General features: G+C 51.0%; 1 protein-coding gene across 4 annotated transcripts in view; it reads right to left on the reverse strand.

The window, feature by feature from the left end:
• PPP2R2D (protein phosphatase 2 regulatory subunit Bdelta) overlaps positions 1-6,004 on the reverse strand; it is a 47,732-nt gene extending 41,728 nt beyond the window's left edge. The window contains exons 1-2 of one of the 4 annotated variants that reach the window (XR_009005668.1): positions 5,820-6,003; positions 5,648-5,740 (exon numbers count right to left, since the gene is read on the reverse strand). Coding sequence is in view for 2 of the 4 variants with exons in the window: in XM_057531053.1 (XP_057387036.1) it covers positions 5,648-5,740; positions 5,820-5,826 (100 nt within the window). In the remaining 2 variants the exon portion in view is untranslated. Of the gene's footprint in view, positions 1-5,647; positions 5,741-5,819 lie in introns of those variants that run through there. The other 3 variants (XM_057531053.1, XM_057531055.1, XM_057531056.1) reach the window with 3 other exon arrangements.
• Between the last annotated feature and the right edge of the window lie 15,666 nt (positions 6,005-21,670).

A 21,670-nucleotide genomic window follows, 5' to 3' on the forward strand; every position in this document is an offset into this window, starting at 1 on the left:
TACTATACAGCATGGGGAATAGAGCCAATATTTTGTAATAACTGTAAATGGAAAGTAACCTTTAAAAATTGTATGAAAAATTAAAAAAAAAAAAAAGACACCAGCATTTTAACAGTTATCAGTTACTGTAAGCCAGTTTGCCAAAGCTTTTCCTGCATTACCTGGAATCTTTCTAACAACCTGTAATGGTCACAGGAAATAGCACCCTGTTTTACAGCTGAGGAACAGAAGGTAAGTAACTGTCATGTTAACACAAAGCTAGTAAGAGGGCTGAAGTGGAGTTTGTACCAGAATCTTTCAGTATCTTGATTAACATCAAGTTGAAGAGCAAGCCTAACCCACGTGATAAAACTAGGGAACAAGCAGGATCTCAGCCAATGCTAACACCATGACATGCTAAGTGACAGGAAAGGATGTTGAGTGGCTGAGCAGTGTTTCATAAAGAAAGTGGAATCTGAGATGGATGTAGATGGATGACTAGGTGTGGAAGGAGGAGAGGAAACTAAAAGAATATAGAAATTCCCCACCTTTTTTTTTTTTTTGGCCGCCCCGCATGGCTTGCGGGATTTTAGTTCCCCGACCAGGGATCGAACCCAGGCCCTGGGCAGTGAAAGCCCGGCATCCTAACCACTGGACTACCAGAGAATTCCTGAGAAATCCCCCACTTTTTGAAAGCTCGCTGTACGTCACTTCGCTTTTACCAAAGACCTACAGCTTGCTAACTGAAATCTGAAGATTTCACTTTTGGAAAAATAAAAAGGGCAAAAAACGCCTTCAGCATTTGTTTTGCAGGAAATGATTATACAGGTAGTGCACCCTGCGCAGTGAGAGGGGCCCCACCAAGCTCCTTCTCCAGGAGCTACACTGAGCATCTCAGCATCAAGCTGTCAGGGCTTTGAACTGTGTCTGAGCGTCTGGGCTTTATCATAACTCCTTCTGTGTCTCCGTTAGGAAGATGTGTCGTAGGGTAATTGACACCTGTGGCTAAGGTAATTATTGCTTCTCCCTTTACACCATTTCAGCTTACGAAAGGTTTTGTAGGAATGCTCTGCTTCCAGATAGGATAGCAGGGGAAAGCTGTATTCTACGTTGGGAAAGAAATATGAGCCAAGATCAAGGCATGGGAAGATCACTGAATAATGATGGAAGAACCAAGAGGTCAGGCCCTATGGAAGGGATCTGGGGTGAGTGGAGAGATTGAGGGAGGTCAGGAAAAACTAAGAGACTGCTACTTTCACATTTAAATATAGCTACAACTAAACCCAAACACCTTAAAATACATGAGAATTAGTGAACAGTTGTACCTAACACTTCAACAACACTTTACAGGTTCAAAAGCACAGCACTGTTTTATCGCAACAAAAATCTTATGATGTGATTTCTAGATAAGCAAGTTGAGGTTCAGAAAGGGCCTTCAGGCTTGATAAACAGCAGACATGAACTGAACCCAGAACTTCCCATCAAAACAACAGATTTTTTAAATCAAGGAATAAAAAAATCAAGGAGCATGATTTGATACTACCATAAACCTGCACCCGATTATCTAACTAAGATCAGTCCAGCTTCTCGAATGCACAGCCTGATTTCAGAGACACTACAATGTAGCTGTGCTCAGTAAGTACACTGAAAGCATTAATCTTAAAAAAAACCATACACATCTGATTTCTTTAAGGCAGAATCTCCACAGGAAAAAACTATCACAGTACTCTAGAAATAATGACTATGACTGAAAAGTTTTGCATTCACAAATATGGTATTTCATTGATTCTAAGAAGCACATTTTCCCTCATTTTCACATCTTTGACATCACATGTATCTTACATTCAATGAAGCACAATAACTTCCTGCTACTGACGCCCAAGTGCTCTTAATTTGTTACCCTTCACCAATTTAAATGTTTCTTTCTTTCATAACATCTATGCAAACCCTTTCAGAAAGGCTGGCCATACCAGATTACCCAGAAACCTACATTATTTACACAACTTCCCAGACTCTAGCTTGAATTAAGCAGATGAACCTTTAGTTTTGTTAAGCACTATGTCTTTAGAAAAAGATTAATGTCTAATTCAAAGCAATAGATTAGATGGTGGATGAAGAAACTGGTTAAAACAAAATCATCAAATAGAAAGTCTAGACACTTAAACCTACACACTCTGAGATGAAAAGAACCAGCTGCTCTCAAGCTATGCAAAAAACTATGCCAATGCAGGCAGTAGTTCATGACAAGCCCTTCCCTCCTCTAACCCGTTCCCCCTGTTCCTCCAGAAAATCAGAAGAGCAATGAATGTACAAAAGCAGCAGGCCCAGAGCTTCCCTGCGAGCGGGCAGCTGAGGTCCTGGGAGAGTAACTCGGCAGGCAAGGCCACCGGCTCACTCACTGGACACCCAGGTGTTCCCGCTGCTTACTGTCTCTGTACTATCTACTCTTCAAATACTTTGAGAATGGCCGTTCTGAAACCCTTGTCACTAATCTTGTATCATTTTGATAGGCACTCCCTTTAAAGACAGCTCATTTTCACTTGCTTTCCGAGGTCGTCTCCGGTAATCCTGGGTAGTGAGACCGCTCCTGAGCTTCGGAAGGACAGAGCAATCCCACGGCTGGGGACCCACACCCCACACTGCGGGGCTTCAACACTACTGGCCACAAACGGTCACTGATGCAGCACAGCATGCACGGGCCCTGGAGCCAGCTGGCCCAGCTTCCAACGCTGGCTTGGCCACTCTGCTGACCAAGTCACCTGTCCTCTGGGCCTTGGCTTCCACATCTAAAACTGGGAAGAACAAGAGTTCCTCCTTTCCAGGGTTGTGTGAAGACTGAATTAATCGGCACAAGTAACTTGAAGCAATCTCGGGAACATAATAAGACTTAACCATCTTTACCTCCAGGCTGGGTCTTCTACAAGGCTGTGGGGTGAGGGAGGGGCACGTAGCCCTCCAGCTCTAAGTAGAGCTCACACTGCTGAAGACAGACAACCGAAGGTCTGTAATACCGTGTGTCACCCGCAAAAGATGTTCATGCAGTGAAAGTTGCCCAAGGAAAGGGCGTAGGGGCTGGGTGATGGTGACTAAACATCACGCGTGAAAAATCTGTATAAATATTTAACAACTTCCAAAGAGTAGTCATTGTTTAGAGCATAAGTATTTGGAGGTACAGGCTAACAAGTACTTTCTCACTTCCTTCTGGAAGCCTCCCCCTGGTTTTACTATTTTGGCTCTTTGTTCATCTAGGCATAAAAGCCCACCGATTCCACCTTCGGGTTGATGCCTACCAGCCTGGCCAGCTTGTCCCAGGGGAAGAAGAGGGGGCAAGTCACCAGGGACTGTCACGCACACATCTTGTCACCAGCAGGACAATTACTAGTTTCCTCTTGAGCCCACCTCTATCCCTATTTGCAGGGAGATGGGAAATCCCTGGTAGCACGATGGGCTGACCTGACCCACAGGCAAAACCCTGTTGTTTCTAAAAAAAAAAAAATTATACTCTAATAAAGATATATTTTATTAAAAAAAAAGCCATCATCAAATTTTACACATTAAAATACTTTCTTCAGGTGTCCCCCCAAACTCTATTAGCTTTAAAAACAAGGAAATCAAAAGCCTCTCTCCACTATACCCACTCCTCCCTCAGCCTTCAAAAGTCAGGGGAGACCACACTTGCCCCTGTACCCCTCACGTCCATACTCAGGCAAGGAGAGGCCCACCTCAGTCACTTTCTGATCACTCACAGCAGCGGAAAGCAGAAAGACGGTACAAAATTTAGGGTTACCAGCGAACTCTGCAAAGCGGAACTTGGAATAGAACAAAACCTTCAAGAACGAAACGCCTCACGAGCCACAAATCCGAACAAATAAACTTACTATACCTCTAGCCCTACAGTCCAAGTATCGACGTCCAGTAACCTCCCTTCAATTACATCTCCCGTTAATTATCTCTTATCAGCACTCCTTCACCAAGGTTGAGTCTGGGCACAACAAGCTTCACCACCAGCTTCTTTATTCTCGTTGCTTAACCGTCGCTAGCTGTTAGCAATTACTTTTTCCTTCTTTCTCATGGACTTTTATGGAAATAGTACAATTCAAACAGGTAGTATCACGACTGCTTGACGAAATAATGAATGTTATAAATGTGTTAACCCTGATAGACGATTAAGTATGGACTAAGACAGAGAGCTGTGAATACACACGATCAAAAAAACACGTGGGTAATGACCACAAAGCGATCTTACAAAATACGTAACTCAAAATACCAAACTTTTAGATATAGTCAAAATTTTACTTAAAGTAGGGAGTAAAACTGCAAAAAGTTCCAGTTTAACTCAGAGAACAAAATATTTCTGTCAAGATTTTTTAAAAGTAAAGAATACCATTTTCGAAGTGTAACATCACACTTAAAATACACCATTTTAGTTAGACTTACATTTTAATTCATTCGGCTTATCAACTAAACCTTCTTATAAAAAGGGAAAGAAACCAGAAGTTAAGACAGGCATTAAGCTCTCCCACCTTCCTACCCGTGAGTAAACGGGTTTTGCTTTATCCCCGATAGAAATTCTGAGTAAGCTGAACGGTCACCCACTTGGCACTGCAAAGTGAAAAAAAACGTACCTTATGTGAATATAAAGAAAAACCTCAATCTCAAATCAGATACATCTTCACAAATTTCTTGAGCACCGTTTTACCTGCTTACTGATCTGGGCACTGTTTGTCTCCAGATGTCAGAGGATCTCCAGATGTCACTCTGCCAGGGGGAGGTGCAGAGCGAAGGAGGACGGAGCCAAAGGTCACGCGAGCGGGCGCGGTGGGGGAAAGGCGCAGCACACCTGGCCAGAGGCTGCTGGTTACTTGGGGCAGAGAAGGTGTAGCTCACGCAAACACAAATACTTTTCAAGAGAGGGTTAAAGGCTCATCATGTTGAGTAAGACGGATGAACAACAGCAAAAGAGTCAGTGCCTGACTTTACCCTCCCGAGTCGCTGCACCGCGCGCACAGGCACGAGTCTAGGCGTTCTTCCTTCAGGACGACAGGCGGCGCCGTGGGAAGCGCCCCCGCCCCCCCACCCCCCTGCGACCACCGTTACGGAAAAGACCAGCCAACCTCAACACCGCAAAGTTCACAAGTGCAATCTGCAGCAGGAACCTTAAAACACGCCGCCGGGGAAGGAGAAAGAGCTGATAAGAAAACTGAAAAACTTCGGAACCTCAGAAAGCAATCTAAAGCACCAAGGGGTCCGAGCCTGTTTTTAAAGAAGAAACTGAGGCCGGACAGGATGCCCCCATCGCACAGGTGACTGGACAGAGGCCCCCGACCTGACCCAGGCCGGGGCGATTCCCCACCCGACTCCTGCCAGCCTGCAGTTACCCCAAGCTTACGTTTCTCCAGTCCCCGGCTTCTGCAGTTACTTCCGGAGCTCCAGCAAACGCAGGAGGCAGCCACTTGCAGCGGAAAGAACCCAGAATCCACTCGGGAGACCCGACATCTGCGCGCTCCGCGACCTTGGGCCCCTGACATAACCCCCGGGGCCGCCTCCCCTAGGGACCGGGCAGGCGTCGCCTCCCCGGCGGACCGGACCTCCGAGCGCGCGCCCGCCCCGCGCCCCGGCCAGGAGCGGCCCAGCCGGGCCCCGGGGGCGCCCAGGTGCGCGGCCTTACCTTCCGCCACGTCCTCGTCCACAGCCCCCTTGACCTGCGAGAAACACCACTGCAAGTCGTTGCCGCCCGCAGGGCAGCCGCCGCCTCCGGCTCCTGCGGACACATCGGGCGCGTCAGGCTCGCGCCCCTAGCCCCTCGCCCGCCCCCGACCCCGCCCCGCGCGGGCCCTCACCTGCCATGGCCGGTCGGCCGGCGCGCAGCCGGGGGTGGCCGGGCGCCGAGGCGGCGGCGGACGTAGGAGGCGGCCCCCGCGCAGCTGCCGCCCAAGCACCTCAGCCCGGCTGCCGCCGCCGCCGCCGCCGCCGCCACCGGCGGATTTTTTTTCCCTTTTCAAAATGGCGCCCAATGCCCGTCGTCCCGCTCGATGACGTCATCCCCCGCCGCCTCCGACGGCCGTGGGCGGGGGCGGGGCCGCCGGGAGTCTCCTCTGAGCGGGTCGGGGCGGGACGCAGGCCGCGGGGGGGGGGGGGGGTGCCTCCCGGTGCGCCGACTGCGCCTGCGCGACCTGCGCTGCGCCCCGCCCCCTGGGAACGGGGCTTCAGGGCCGCCGGAAACACCCCGGCCGGCAGGCGGCTGTGAGCCCGGAGCTTGGTGCTCCCCTGAATATCAGCCGCGGGGTTGCTGCCGGCCGTTCGCCCCTCTGGGGAGTTTTGGAGGCCGCGAGACTGCTCCGGACCCTAGCCCGAGCCGGGCCCGTCCCTAGAGTCTTTGGCCAATGGGAGCGCGATCCTTCGGCGGAGCAGCCAATGGAGAGCGCGCTCAGTGGCCGGTGGGCGGAGCTTCGGGGCCGGGCCGCACCTGGAGCGTCCCGCACCTGAGAGCATCATGCCGGCCCACCGCCCCTGGCCGCCCTGCAAATCACTCTCCTCGGACACAGCTGGAGCCCTGGTAATCGGCGTCCACCTTTGACGGCAGCCCTGCACAGAGCTCACGTTGTCTACCAGGGCTCCTTGAGCCCCCATCAGTGTACAATCTTAGGGAAATGGTGTTGCAGTACAGCGTGCCCATCGTCCCTTCATTCCTGGGTGTGTTTTCTGTGGCCTACGGAGGGATTATTCATTTGTGGGGTTTATGTGTCCGAAATCATAACTTCTTTCAGTGATATTGTGAAGTTGGTAGTTACCATGTGGCACCTCTAGAAGATGATCATTCCAAATCAGGAACATTTGTCCGCTTAACAAATATTATTTTTTGATCAGCTCTTGCTATGTGCCACACTGTTCACGGCCCAGGAGATGCGGGGGTAAACAGAGCAAATGCCTACCCTCAGGGAGCTTACATCTCAGTTTAGGGATCCAGAAAATAGCAGGAGTGGGCTCCCCTGGTGGTGCAGTGGTTAAGAATCCGCCTGCCAATGCAGGGGACACGGGTTCGAGCCCTGGTCCGGGAAGATCCCACATGCCGTGGAGCAACTAAGCCCGTGTGCCACAACTACTGAGCCTGCACTCTGGAGTCTGAGAGCCACAACTACTGAGCCCGCATGCCACAACTACTGAAGCCTGCGTGCCTAGACCCCATGCTCCGCAGCAAGAGAAGCCACGACAACGAGAAGCCCACGCACCACAACGAAGAGTAGCCCCCGCTCACCGCAACTAGAGAAAGCCCGCACAGCAACAAAGACCCAACACAGCCAAAAATAAATAAAATAAATAAATAAATAAATTTATATATAAGAGAAAAGAAAATAGCAGGAGTAAGCAAAGTACGTAGTAAGTCAGATGAAGTTGGATAGAAAAATAAAGCAAGGAAGGAGGGCAAGGGAGTGCATCTAGGGAGTGTTGCAGTTTTAAACAGGGTGACTGGAGAAGACCTCGAGGAGGTGAGGGAGCTGCGCGGACATCGGGAGGAGGCTGTGCTGGGAAGCAGGATGGAGTCCAGGTGAGATAGGAAGCTATGGGACCATGAGCAGGGAGGGGTCACGGCTGACTTGGCCTTGAACGGGGCCACTGTGGCTGCTCTGCTGAGAATGAACTGTACGGAGCCAAGGTCGTCCAGGCAGAGGGATGACGGTCGAGTGGTCATGGATGTGGTGGTCCTGGGGAGAGGGCTTGAGAACTGGTCAGGCTTCAGAGATAGGCATTTTGAAGGCGCAGCGCCCCGGGGCTGACCGTGAAGTGGATGCGGTGTGAGAGAGAAGGGACTCGGGGATGACTGCATCCGTGGTCTGAGCACCCGGTACAAGGGAGTTTCCTGGCGCCGAGATGGGAACGGCTGCAGGAAGAATGGCTGGGCCGGTGGAGGGGTGCAGGCCGATTGAGAGATTGGTTGTGAACTTGCGCAGCGGTTGCAAAGGTAGCTGCACGTCCAGACCTGGAGCACTTGGGGAAGTCGGGACCTGGAGCTGTAGATTCTGGAGGCACCAGCATCGAGAGGCATTTCAAGCCAGAAGAGACCGGGTGAGCTCACCCCAGGAGGGAGGGTAGGTGGGGAAGAGGGCCTGGGACAGAGCCCAGGAGGAGGCTGAGGAGGAGCCACGTGGGAGGCGGGCTGGAGAACCAGGAGCACGTGGGGTCCCGGGCCCATGAAGACAGGGCAGGAAGGAGTCTGCTCTCAAGCTCTGTGGGAGGAGCTCCAAGGAGGGACCATTTGGTGGTAGCAGCTGGGACGCCCTTACTGACCTGGACAGGAGCAGTCACTGTGGAGTGGCCGATGCATCCTGCTTGAGAGGCTTGAAGAGAAAGTAAGATGGGAGTGGAGGAAGTGAGGGGCAACAATCCTTTGTTGTGAAGAGGAGTGGAGAAGTGGGGCTGTAATCTCCTTTTTTACTGATAGACTTAGCTGGTCTTGCCCTGAGCTGTTGAAAACCCAGGTTAACTCTCAGACTCTCTTATATGCAATTGCTTTAATGTGTGTTAAAGACAGGTCTTTGGGGCTTCCCTGGTGGCGCAGTGGTTGGGAATCTGCCTGCCAATGCAGGGGACACGGGTTCGAGCCCTGATCTGGGAAGATCCCACATGCCGCGGAGCAACTAGGCCCGTGAGCCACAACTACTGAGCCTGCGCGTCTGGAGCCTGTGCTCCGCAGCAAGAGAGGCCGCGATGGTGAGAGGCCCGCGCACGGCGATGAGGAGTGGCCCCCGCTTGCCGCAACGAGAGAAAGCCCTCACACAGAAACGAAGACCCAACAGAGCCAAAAATAAATAAACAAATTAATAAAAAAAAAAAAAAAAAAAAAAAAAAGACAGGTCTTTGGAAGTGATAGCAAGAGAATTGATTTTAGTTTAGACTGCATTTTTTGGTTAATTAGCTACCATTAAATTAAAATCTTAAAATAACACAAAAGGAACATATTCCTGAAAAGAGAGCTGCCTCCTTTGTGTCCCAGTGTGCCTCAGCTGATATCAAGAGATTTTAAACCATTCTGTTGCATAATGCCAGTGAACTTTAAATATCCAGTGAGTTACTCTGGATTCTAATTGGTGTTTACAAGTCACTGGGTATCGCAAAGCGTTTTTCTTGTTTTATTATTTGTAGATCTCATGGCCAAATTGTGAAATGCCTGGTGCATATTAGAGTCTAGCTTACTGTTATTCACACAAGAGAATACTTCTCAGTAATAACAGGGAAGCAGCTACAGATACAAGCAACAGGGGTGACTCTCAGAAATTTACGCAGAATGAAAGGATCCAGAATAACTTCCTTTCAAACATAAAAACATTAACTTCATGATATTCCATAACGTGGTTTTGTTCTCTAGATTATAGAAATTAAGGCAGATCTAAAGCAGCTTCGAGCCCTCATGTCAGCAAAAGGATCTGAATCGCAGTTCAGAATATCTTGTAATTTTCCTTTACTGGGAGCAGATTTGAATTTTAAATTATGTGCGAGAAATGTCACATCTTCCCCCATTTATCTTAGTAACTTAGGAATTCTGTATATTGAAAAAGATCTTTGTTCTTCAAAGGTTCCTTGGCAATCTGAGTCTCCCAGCCTTCTGAGGGAGATGAGTCAGCCTGACTGATCAGGTGACTTTGAGAGGCTGCAGGAGGCCCCCGGAGGAAAGGGCCCACCCGCCCCAGCTGCGCTCCAGAACCCACACCTTTGTCCTCCGTCTCCTGCATCAGCTCAGATATGCCTTGTGATGAGACCCCTTTTCTTGAACTCTTTCTGCCTGCGGCGACCGTCAGCTTCAGACACTGGCCTCGTGAGGTGCAAAACACCCATTACACCTAGGGGTTCACTGGGACACGCTACTGGGTCTCATGCCCCCAAGTTCAGACAGAGTTCCAGAATCAACTGAAAATGCAAAGTGCAAGGGTGTGCCCTTCCCATCTGCCCCAACCTTGGATGGTGCTGGTTCCCAGGAGCTCAATTTGAGCTCTAAAAACAAGTCCCAGCACGTGGGCGTGAACTTGGGGGTGTGGACCCCGTTACAGCAGCCCCTGGGAATTGCTCTAAAGTGGGCGCGCGCAGTTGGGATGGACGCGCGCCCCAGGCGGCCCCTGTTTTGGGAGCGTGGTGGCCAGAGTGCTCAGCCCCGGGTGGGTGCCAGTGTCCACACGCCCCTCCGGGGGACGTGGGCACCGAGGCGCTTGGACTCTGGGTCACAAGTTTCCAAATCCCGCTCTGCTCCTCCAGCCGCAGGCTCTTAGGGATCCCGGGCCCGAGTTTGTCTCCTCATCCTTGGCAGACAGGAGCATCGGCCATCCCCGCTGGGCCACAGGAGGTCACGCAGTCACAAGAAAAGAGACAAGATCTCTGAAAACTGTCGCCTGTGTCTAAATGTGGGTGATTTTTGTCGCTGAGCTTTAGAGAGGAGGGGAATCATGCTACGGCCCCCAGCGCTTACTGCCAAAGCGGGGGCGAGGTTGGAGGATGTGGCCGAGGGGCTCTGGCTGCCCCACCAGCGGCCGCCCTGGCTGGACCCAGGCCCTGCCCACCTTTCCTCGGCTGCCTGCTGCCCTCTGCTGGCCGCGCGGGGAAGTGCGAAGGCGCTTTGGGGACAGGCGAGCGGGTGCTCCCGGAGTTGGGCACTGTGCCCACAAACGCATCTTGGAAATGGGGGGACCTTCGGGGCGGGGGCCACGTGGGAGGCTCAGCGTTCTGGGTGGGTGAGCACCGTGGAGGGGCAGCAGCAGATACAGAGCCCTCTGTGTCTGCGTCCTACGTGGAGGGGAGGAGCACGGGGCTGCGTGTTAGCATGCACTTGCCTCGTGGTGGCGACCAGGACCGCCTGGGGGTGGACAGTTCATCCGACCTGTGCCAAACCACCATTAGCAAAGCAGAAGCACAGCCCTCATTCGACACGGGTCCCCGTGAACAGGGCTGTGGCTGGCCCCCTTGGGAGGCGGAGCTGGTCCTCAGGCCACTGGTTTCAAGCGTGTGGCTCTTGAAATACAGCCTCTGCTCGGAGGCCACGGCTGCCCCACGGCCGCTGTCTTGCCGAGTGTGAGTTTGATGCTTTGATGAATGTGATGCATCCTGGGAGGAAACGCATCCTTTGATTTATTTTTATTTGAATTTAAAAAATAAAGTGCAGACTCCAAGAGGTAGAAGGCACGAGTTGCCCTGCCCTGTGCGAGGCTCAGGGCTCAGGCTGAGGGGGGCAGAGGGGAGCCAGACCCGGGTCGCTTTAGTGCCACCCGTGCTGCCCCAGGACCCAGGCCAAACCACGGCCGGGAATGACTTCCACGGCCCGTCGGGAGGGTTCTGCCCCCAAACCCTGCTCTCTCTAGGAAGCCAGGGATGCTGGCTGCCCACCTTCTGGGACACCAGCTCCCCTCCTGGTCATCCCTGCCAGGGAGCAGAGCCAGAATCCAGCGTTCACCACAGCCCATCCTTGTGGGATGAAGCAGATGAGCCATTTGGCCAAGTTGGTAAGAACCAGGGCTTTCAATGTGAGAGACGCAAATTTCAACCAAAGACTATAAATGGAAACCTGAGAAGAGTCAAGTTGTATCATTATGAATGTGGTCTTACACACACACACACACATACACAGTAACTTAGTAAATGTTTAATAGAGTGGAACTTCCCTAACTTGATAAAGAACATCTGCAAAGACCTTACAGTTAAAGTCGTACTTGATGGTGAGAAACTAGAAGCTTTCCCTCTAAGATCAGAAACAAGCAAGAATGTGCCCTCTCATCACTCCTTTTCAACATCATTCTGAAAGTCCTAGCTAATGCCTAAAGCCAAGAAAAAAAGATAAAGGGATCCAGATTGGGAAGGAAGACACAAAACTCTCTTTGGTCACAGATGGCATGACTGTCTATGTAGAGAACTTGAAAGAATTGACAAAGAAAACCCTCCTGGAACTAATAAGCAATTATAGCCAGGTTGCAGGATGCAAGGTTAACATGCAAAAGTCAACTGCTTTCCATATCCCATGCTCTTGGATTGGAAGAATTAATATTATTAAAATGGCCATGCCACCCAAAGCAATCTACAGATTTAGTGTGATCCCTATCAAATTACGCATGACATTTTTCACAGAGCTAGGACACATAATCCTAAAATTTATATGGAATCACAAAAGACCCAGAATTGCCAAAGCAATCCTGAGGAAAAAAGAACAAAGCTGGAGGCATAACCCTCTCAGACTTCAGACAATATTACAAAGCTACAGTAATCAAAACAGCTTGGTATTGGCACAGAAACAGGCATATGAATCAATGGAACAGAATGGAGAGCCCAAAAATAAACCCATACACATGTGGTCGATTAATCTATGACAAAGAATGCAAGAATATACAATGGAGAAAAGACAGTCTCTTTGGCAAGTGGTATTGGGAAATCTGGACAGCTGCATGTAAATCAATGAAGTTAGAACACTCCCTCACACCATATACAAAAATAAACTCAAAATGGCTTAAAGACTTAAATATAAGACATGACACCATAAAGCTCCTAGAAGAGAACATAGGCAAAATATTCTCTGACATAGATTGTAGCAATGTTTTCTTAGATCAGTCTCCCAAGGCAATAGAAAAAAAACAAAAATAAACAAATGGGACCTAATCAAACTTACAAGCTTTTGCACAGCAAAGGAAACCATAAACAAAACGAAAAGACAACCTATGGAATGGGAAAAATATTTGCCAATGAGGTGATCAACAAGGGCTTAATTTCCAAAATATTAATATACAAACAGCTCATACAACTCAATAACAACAACAACAATGACAACAAAACACAACCCAATCAAAAAATGGGCAGAAGACCTAAATAGACATTTTTCCAAAGAAGACATACAGGTGACCAACAGGCACATGAAAAGATGCTCAACATCGCTAATTATTAGAGAAATGCAAATCAAAACCACAATGAGGTACCACCTCACACCAATCAGAATGGCCATCATTAAAAAATTCTACAGGGAATTCCCTGGTGGTCCAGTGGTTATGACTCTGCATTTCCACTGCAGGGGGCTCAGGTTTGATCTCTCGTTGGGGAACTAGGATCCCACAATACTTGGGGCCAAAAAAAAAAAAAAGAAAGTCTACAAACAATAAATGCTGGGGAGGGTGTGGAGAAAAGGGAACCCTCCTCCACTGTTGGTGGGAGTGTAAACTGGTGTAACCATTATGGAAAACAATATGGACGTTCCTTAAAAAACTAAAAACTACCATATGATCCAGCAGTCCCACTCCTGGGCATATATCTGGAAAAAGTGAAAACTCTAATTTGAAAAGATACCTGCATCCTAATGTTCATAGCAGCACTATTCACAATAGCCAAGACATGGAAGCAACCTAAACACCCATAGACAGAAGAATGGATAAAGAAGATGTGGTATATATACACAAAGGAATACTACTCAACCATAAAAAAGAAGGAAATAATGCCATTTGCAGCAATATGGGTGCAACTAGAGATTATCATACTAAGTGAAGTCAGACAGAGAAAGACAAATATAATATGATATCACTTATATGTGGAATCTAAAAAAAAAGATACAAGTAAACTTATTTACAAAAACAGAAATAGATTCACCGACATAGAAAACAAACTATGGTTACCAAAGGGGAAAGTGGGAGCAGGGGGAGATAAATTAGGAGTTTGGGATTAGCAGATACACACTACTATATGTAAAATAGATAACCAACAAGGACCTACTGTATAGCACAGGGAACTATATTCAGTATCTTATAATAGCCTGTAATGAAAAAGAGTATGAGAAAGAATATATATATGTATAACTGAATCACCTTGTTGTACACTTGAAACTACACATAATTGTAGATCAACTATACTTCAATAAAAAGTCAATTGCTTTTCTATATAACATCAATGACAAGTGGGATTTGAGATTAAAAACATAACACTATTTACAGTAGCACATAAAAAGAGAAACACTGAGGTATAAATTTAACAGATATATACAAGATCTATATTAGGAAAATGACAAAACTTTGATGAAAGAAGTCAAAGAATAATTAAATAAATGGAGAGATAGTCGATGTTCATGGATAGGGAGACTCAGTATTGTCAAGATGTCAGTTCTTCCCGACTTGACCTATAGATTCAATGCAAGCTCTTTCAAAATCCCACCAAGTTGTCTTGTGGATATCAGTGAACTGATTCTAAGGTTTATATGTAGAGGCAAAAGACTGAGAATAGCCAGAACAATACTGAAGGAGAACAAAGAACAAAGCTGAGGATTGACGCTCCTCAACTTCGAGACTTAATACAAAGCTGTGGTAATGGGCACAGTGAGAGAAGGGACGAATAGACCAGTGAAACAGACTAGAGAGCCCAGAACCAGACTCGCATAAATATAGTTGGCTAATCTTTGACAAGGGAGCAAAGGCAGTCAATGGAGCAGATAGTCTTCAACAAGTGGTTCTAGGCCACCTGGACATCTACCTGCAAAAGAACGAATCTAAAAAAAAAAAAAAAACAAATCTAGGCACAGACCTTACGCCTTCACAAAAATTAACTCAAAGGGGATCACAGACCTAAATGCAAAATGCAAACTTCTAGAAAATAACATAGGAGAAAATACCAGTGACCTTGGGTTTGCAGATGAGTTTTTAGATGCAGCACCAAGGGCACAATCCAAGAAAGAAAAATGTATAAGTTATACTTCACTAGAATTAAAAAACTTCTGCCCTGTGAAAAACGCTATTACGAGAATAAAAAGACAAGTCACAGACTGGGAGAACATATTTGCAAAAGGAACATATGATAAAGGACTTGTATCCAAAATATACAGAGGAGTCCAGAGAAATTAGATAGGGTGGAGTATGAGTTTCCTGTGACTGCTGTAACAAATCACCACAGATGTGGTGGCTTAAAACAGCAGAAATTTGTTCTCTCACAGTTCCGGAGCCCACAGGTCCAAAATCAGTACCACTGGGACGAAATCAAGATGCTGGCCGGGCCATGCTCCTTCTGGAGGCTGGAGGGGAGACTCTGTTCCTTGCCTTCTCCAGCTCCAGTGGCTGCTGGCATCCCTTGACTTGTGGCAGCATCACTCCAACCTCTGCCTGCGTCTCACATGGCCCCCCCAACCCCGTGCATCTGTCTCCCTCTGCCTCCCTCATAAGGACACTTGTGATGGCATTTAGGGCCCCCCAGATAATCCAGGATGGTCTTGTCTCAAGATCCTTAGCTTAACGACACCTGCAAAATCCCTTTTTTTCCAAATAAGGTCATTTTCACAGGTTCCAGGGATTAGGACCTGGACCCATATCTCTGAGCAGTCAGCAGCAGGAAGGGTCAGCACGGAGGAGACAATGACAGATGCAGACACCCAGGGGGAGCAAGTAGACTGCAGCTACCCGGCTGAGTGAAGAGTTGGGGCGAAGCCTGGAAAGAGGCCCCACGGGCAACAGAGAGGCAGACAGCGAGGACTCCTGTGGGGCAGTCCACCTTGATGCTTTCTGAGCAGCCGCAGTGAAGACTTTAAATGGTTTCTTATTCCTTTTGGATGTCAGCCCCATTTCTGTGCTGCATTTCTTCTAAATGCACTGTGGAACTTAGACATCTTGAAGATGAGGATGTATTTGGAAAACCTTCATTTGAAGAGTCACAAAAACTGAGGCAGATGCAGGTGAGCTCCCGCCACGAGGCCGGTCTGCAGGGAGGCCCAGGACACAGGGGTGACCTCCTGGGGCCGATGAAACCCCTCCCCCCCGCCGGCCAGCTGGGGCCAGGAAGGTAAGAGCTGATGGGCTCATGTGGCCAAAGCTCAGGAGGCAGGGACGGTTGGGTCCAGGGTGCTGACCCGGCCCCTGAGTGGGGGCAGTGGCACCCCTGCGTGGGGTCCTTCAGGCCTCAGAGGGTGGGCACCGGTGGGCACCGGTGGCAGTGGGAGTATGGGGAGGGGGAGGGACCATCACCCCCCTCCGAGGGCGGCAGAGACCTGAGGACCCCAGGCTTCCTGGCTGATCTGCTGTCCCCGCAAAGCTCTCCGCCAGGGCCGCTCACACCCTACCCCCGTCTCCCAGTCCCCAGTCAGCCTCTGCCCCAGCCGGGCCCTCCTACCCACCCCGGACTCCTCCTCCGGCCCAGGAGCCCGCTGGGGAGAACAGAGGCGGGCCCCTCCCTGGGCGACCCTGTGACCGCCTTCTGAAGCAGGTGATGGCGGGAATTGGGGTGCTTGTCCCACTTCCACACGTCAGCTCAGCCCCTGCCGTGCTCTGAGCCCGGCTCTGCACTAGAGGCTATGAGTGGGAGCAGTGTCTCCTCCCACCGTGGGAAGGGGGACCCACTTCAACCCCTTAGGCTCCACCCTCGGGCCTGGGGCCCAGGACTCTGGCCCAGAACTGGCTACCCTGGGGCCCAGCAGCCCTGCTCCTAGGCGGCCAGAAGGGGAGTGTTCTTCCCCAGCCAGCCCCTCCCTGCAGGCTTTGCCCCCTCATCTCCTGGGTCTCAAGGCCATCCGGGAAGGCGTCCCCCGTCACTGACCCTGGGGCTGGGGCGAGGGCACGGTGCCGTTGACCCGGGTCCCCGGTGGAGTCACACAGCCTCTGCTGACGGCTTCCGGCAGAGGTCCGCGGCTGCTATAGGAGGAGGGAAGCTGCTGGGTGGAGGTGACCACGGGGGTCTGGAGGATTGGGGTTGGGGTCAGGCCAACAGCTGGGGATAGGAGACAAAGTCTGGCATCCATCCCTGCGCTTGGCCTGCCCCCCAAAGAGACAAAGCATCCTTTCTGGGTTGTGTGACCAGCCCTAAGTTAACCTGGATTCATGACACACTCCCTGACTTGGTACCCGCCTCTCCTGGGGGAAGAAAGCCCCACCCACGGCTGAGCCCCCTTCTCTGTTTATCCTCCAGGCTCTGTGGTTGGAGCTCTGCGCATACCACTTGGGGAGATATCCAGGGACACACTCTCAGGAGACACCCCCTGGGCCAGGGTGGGGCAGGGTCCCGACTCCCGGGGCAGAAAGAAGGCAGGGAGCTGCCAGGAGGCTGTCCGCTGACCATCTGGCTCCCCCGGGCCTTCCGGCAGGATGTGGGACTGTACATGCTGGGTGGGGTGTGTGGACGTCCCAGGCACCCAAATAAATAAAATTAAAGAGGGAAGATGCAGAACGCACCGTATCAGAGCCGGAACCTAGAAAGCGGCTGCAAACCAGCTGAGAGAAAGCTGCCACAGGGTGGCGCCCTTGCACCTCATTTAAGGGGTGGGCGCCCGCGGCCTCTGTTCTAGTGCCTTCAGTTTTGCCGGACTTCTGCTAATTTGCGGAAAACGAGAGGACGTGTGAGATGAGACACAGTGCTGTTGAGTTCACTAGGACTTCCCGGTTATATTTTCCAAGGTTATTCCCCCATCCCCCAATCTTCATCGTCTTGTAACTGTCCCTGCTTTAGAGATGAGGACACAGGCCTTGCCTGGCCCCCCCTGGAGGAAGATGCCCTTTTCTCAGGACTCCCTCGGGCACTAGTCCCTCCGCTGGGGTGGACGCGGGAAACACAGCTCCCCGAAGGGAACGTGGGTGAAACCGCCCCGGCTGCGCCGTCGCCCCCGTGGAGGGGTTCCGCCAGCGCTCTGAGCCAAGGGTGCCAGGAAACTGTCCTCGGTGACTCTTCCCGGGGCTTAGAGCTTTCCTTCCCGATCCGTGTCACAAATCAGGCTCCATAAGGCAAGAGGAAAGAGGCCAAGCCACCCGCGCGACTGTGGACGGGACGATGGGCACCTCCCACCCTGGTCCCCAGGGTCCTGGGTCACAGCTGAGCCAGAGCCACGCTGGACACACCCAGCTGTGAAGGGCCGGGCCTTGGGCCCTCACCGCCTGCAGGAACCACCTGTCCACCAGGTTCGGCCCACATTTCATCCAGATCTACGGCCCCCGAGAGCATCAAAGCTGCTTCCTAGGATGGAGGAGGGACACTGGGTAGAGACTGGCCAGGATCAGCCACGAAGAGGCAGTTCCTCTTGGGGGGATTGGCGGTCCCAAGCCAGCCCCTTGCCCTCACCTGGCGACCGGGGCAGGGCCCCCGTGTGTCCCAGGCCTGGGCTCCTTCTCCCGCAGCCCCGCCACCCTGGCTCGGGATGAAGCCACTGGGACCGCCAGAGCTGGGAGGCCGCGGAGCTCACCACTGTCCGGTGGATGAGACGAGGGTCACCCTTCTGAGCTGAGTCGAGTCCACGACCAGACTCCTTGTCACACTAATGGAGGGGGGTCAGGGGACCCCCAAGGCCGACCCTCCCCCTCCCCACGTGGAGGTGGGCTCCTGGCAGCCAAGGGTCAGGTTTGTGAGGCTCAGCCTTGGGGGTTCTCAGTGCATGGGACCCCCCACTTAGATTCCCAGGCAGGAAGGACCTGGGCCATCCGAGGAGGAGGCTGGCCTGGGCAGTGTGGTGACATGGCGGGCCGTGGGAAATGGCTGATGGTCAGCGAGGACTGGAGAAGCCGAGGCTGGACACCTGTGAACCTCACAGCCTGGGCACCTGGGCACGAGATAGAGGGCTCCACGGGCTACAGTGGACCCTGGGCCTTGTCGCTGCAGTGACACCTGGTAGCAGCAGGGGGCAGTAGCAGGCGGATTTAGAAACCACGCCTCTTAGGTTCTCCCAGGTGGGATTTAAGGGAGGGGCACTGGCAGCCCCAGGTGGAGATGCCAGGGGCCCAGGAAAGACATCATTTGGGCAACTAGATGTGAAGTGATGGCTGTTACATCCCGAGTCCAAGCACAGAGTCTGGTGTTTTCCTCCAGACCGTGAGCAGCTTGAGGGGCCAGTGGGCCCTTGTTTCTCCACTTCTGTGCTGGTGGGTACAGAGGACCCCTAAGTAAGGCCCCGCCTGTGGGCCTGGAGTCCCACAGTCTCCCCTGGGCTTGGCGTGTGGAAGGTGGTCATAAAACACTGGGGGACAGGAGCGAGCCTTGCACGGACCCTGGGCCCAGAGGCTGAGCTGTGAACGGCGGTGACGTTTGGTGGGCTTATCTGCCCACCCACTGGACCTCGCCTTGGTTAGACTTGGCCTGTGAGGAGCTTTAACCTCTGCAGCTGAACGAGTGATCGAGTGATGGATGTCCCACGTCATAAACACGTGATGCCCGCGAGCGCTCTGTAATCTCACCAGAGTTCCTGTGATGAAGCCATAGCTCCTTACATTTTACTACCTTCCTCTACCATCTCTCAGTCATCTGATATTCCAAATACACAGTTTTCAAATAGGCTTCAGAAATGTCTATCACAGGACCTGAAGGTTCATTTCTCTGTAATTTGGATCTCAGTTTGTGTTCAACATTTTAACGCTTGTGATTTTTAGATCAGTATATCAGAGTGGAGGGGAAAATATTCAGTAATTGATTTGGAAAAACGAGACTCCGTAAATAATATAAATAACAATACATGAGTAATTTGGGTACATTTGTAGAATACAGAGCACTCGCGTGCTGGCTGGGAATGGCGTCCCATCGTTGCCGTTAGTTGGACACATAATTACAAGTGTCCAAGGCGGCTGGTGTGCTGAGTCTGGGCCGTTGGGCCACTTGACCGGCCACACGTTCAACAGCAGCGGAGTTTGCCTGCGGACACGGGAAGGTGCAGGTGAGTCCAAACGCTCTGATGTTGGGAGTTGCTCCGCCTCATCCTTAAGAGCGCAAGTGTTCGTGAAGAGCGATCGTCCTTGGCCAGGTCTCCACCTGCTGGGCAGCGCTTCTGTCTCTGCTTCTCAGCCTGACTGCTTCCCTCCGTGCTGGGGTCCCCAAGCACACAACCCGCTGGACCACCATCTTACTCCATGGTAACTCACTTAGCAGTGTTTCTATATGAAGGTGAATGAGCATATTATACACAGAGTGAAATACGGTATCGGAATTAAAAAACCGTGAATAAAACTTGTACGATACTTTCTGTGCGCGGCGGGCAGTCCCAGGTCACACCCCAGATCGCTGCTGGCGTGGTGAGTTCACTTGCCTCTGAATTTGGAGAAAGTTCAAGCAGCCCTGGGTTAGGTGCCATTCTACCTGGCGTGGTCTCCCTGGTATGGGCCCTGTCATTTCTCCCTGGGCGGTCGTGGGCCCTGCGCCGGGCGGGCCTGCCCCTGCCCCTGCCCCTCTCCTTCCCTCCCACCAGCCAGGAGGAAGTCCCCGGGTTCAGCCACTCAGGCCTTTGGTGGTGCTATTTGGAGATGTGACTGCCTGAGTGTGTTGGAACTTTTGTCTGGGAATTGGTTTGGATTTTAGTCTTAGGGCTCATTTTTACCTCTTAACAATGATCTCCGTGTCATATATGGGGGAAGAGAGAAGCAGTATTATTGAGAATGAACAGAGCTGTGGAAAGAGCCCGGCGAGCTGCACCCTGGAGACCCGAGGGGCCCCTGCAGAGCTCCCCACCCTGGACCTCTCGGGGACATGGCTGATTGAAGGGGGGGAGGGCAGCTCTTTAAAAATGCTGCTCTCAGATGAGCCCGCTGGTCATCAATAGGAAAGATGGACATGGACACCCGAGCCTCAGAACCCCGGGACCTGTCAAATCACCGTGTTGTCTTTCCCCTTTCTGCGACCCCCTCCTTCTCTCCCACCCCGGGGTCTAGCGTGAGGCCCATCCACTTACCTCCCCTACCCCCCTGGCACAGGGCTTTGCAGGTAATGGCCCCCCATGTATATCACCAGAGATCAAATATGCTTTGGACAGCATTAAATGTTCATCAGCTCTGACTTCTAAAATATTTGTTAAATTAGCAGCAGTTCAGTTTTTTCCCTTGAATGGACTAAGGGCCCGTGTTGATTTATTTAGTCTGTACAACATAATTGCAAGGTAAGGTCTTAAATACAGCTTATTAACACTTTTAATAGGAGGCAAAAACAGAAAATTTCAACTGAGATAGAATTCTGGCATAATAATAAAAGCAATTATGAAGGCTTTAGGAGGTGAAAAGTCAACTCCATGCCTTAAATGGATAATGCTGCAGCTTTATTTAGTAGATGTGGATTTATGTCATCTGAGCGTACGCCCCAGCAGGGGGGCGGAAGTGTCATTCTCTCCGGCCAGCCTTCTCAAGCTGCCCTCTGTTTTCCTGGGACACCAACATGGCTATGGTTTCATTCGCTGCTTACACACTGGGGGATATTCCAGAAACATCCCCTGAGCATGTGGGCAGAAAGGGGGAGCTCTCTGGAGTTTTTCCTCTTGCTTCTGGAATTGCTCAATTCTTAGGGGCCACTGAGTAGATGTGAAGTAATTGATCCTTGAGGTGACCTTGATACCCAGACTGGGAGGGTGTGGCCTGGAGGTGAGAATCAGAGTTTTACACCTAGGAGAACTCTGTAAATAGAATTTCATGCCAAGATGGAATGTTCTAGGTCTGCACTGTCCAGTACAGTTGCCACTAGCGACTGTTGAAATGGTGTTATTGAAATGTGGCTAGTGTGGCTGAAGAACTGAGTTTTAAATTTTATTTAATTTTAGCTAATTTAAGTGAACTAGCTTATGTGTCTAATGGTTACCGTATTGGGTGATATACTCTAGTAGGTGGCCTAGAGCTCATCCCTCTCTTTACAGAAGGGCAAGGAGCCTCTGGGGCAGCTGGTCTGCATTTCCACCTCCAGTGAGGGTCCAGCCACTGCTGTGCCTGCTGGGAGAATCCCAGGATCACGGGAGGGTCAGGCCATCGCTGTGCATGCC

This window comes from Balaenoptera acutorostrata, chromosome 16, assembly GCF_949987535.1.
Source record: "Balaenoptera acutorostrata chromosome 16, mBalAcu1.1, whole genome shotgun sequence".
Taxonomy (NCBI): Eukaryota; Metazoa; Chordata; class Mammalia; order Artiodactyla; family Balaenopteridae; genus Balaenoptera; species Balaenoptera acutorostrata.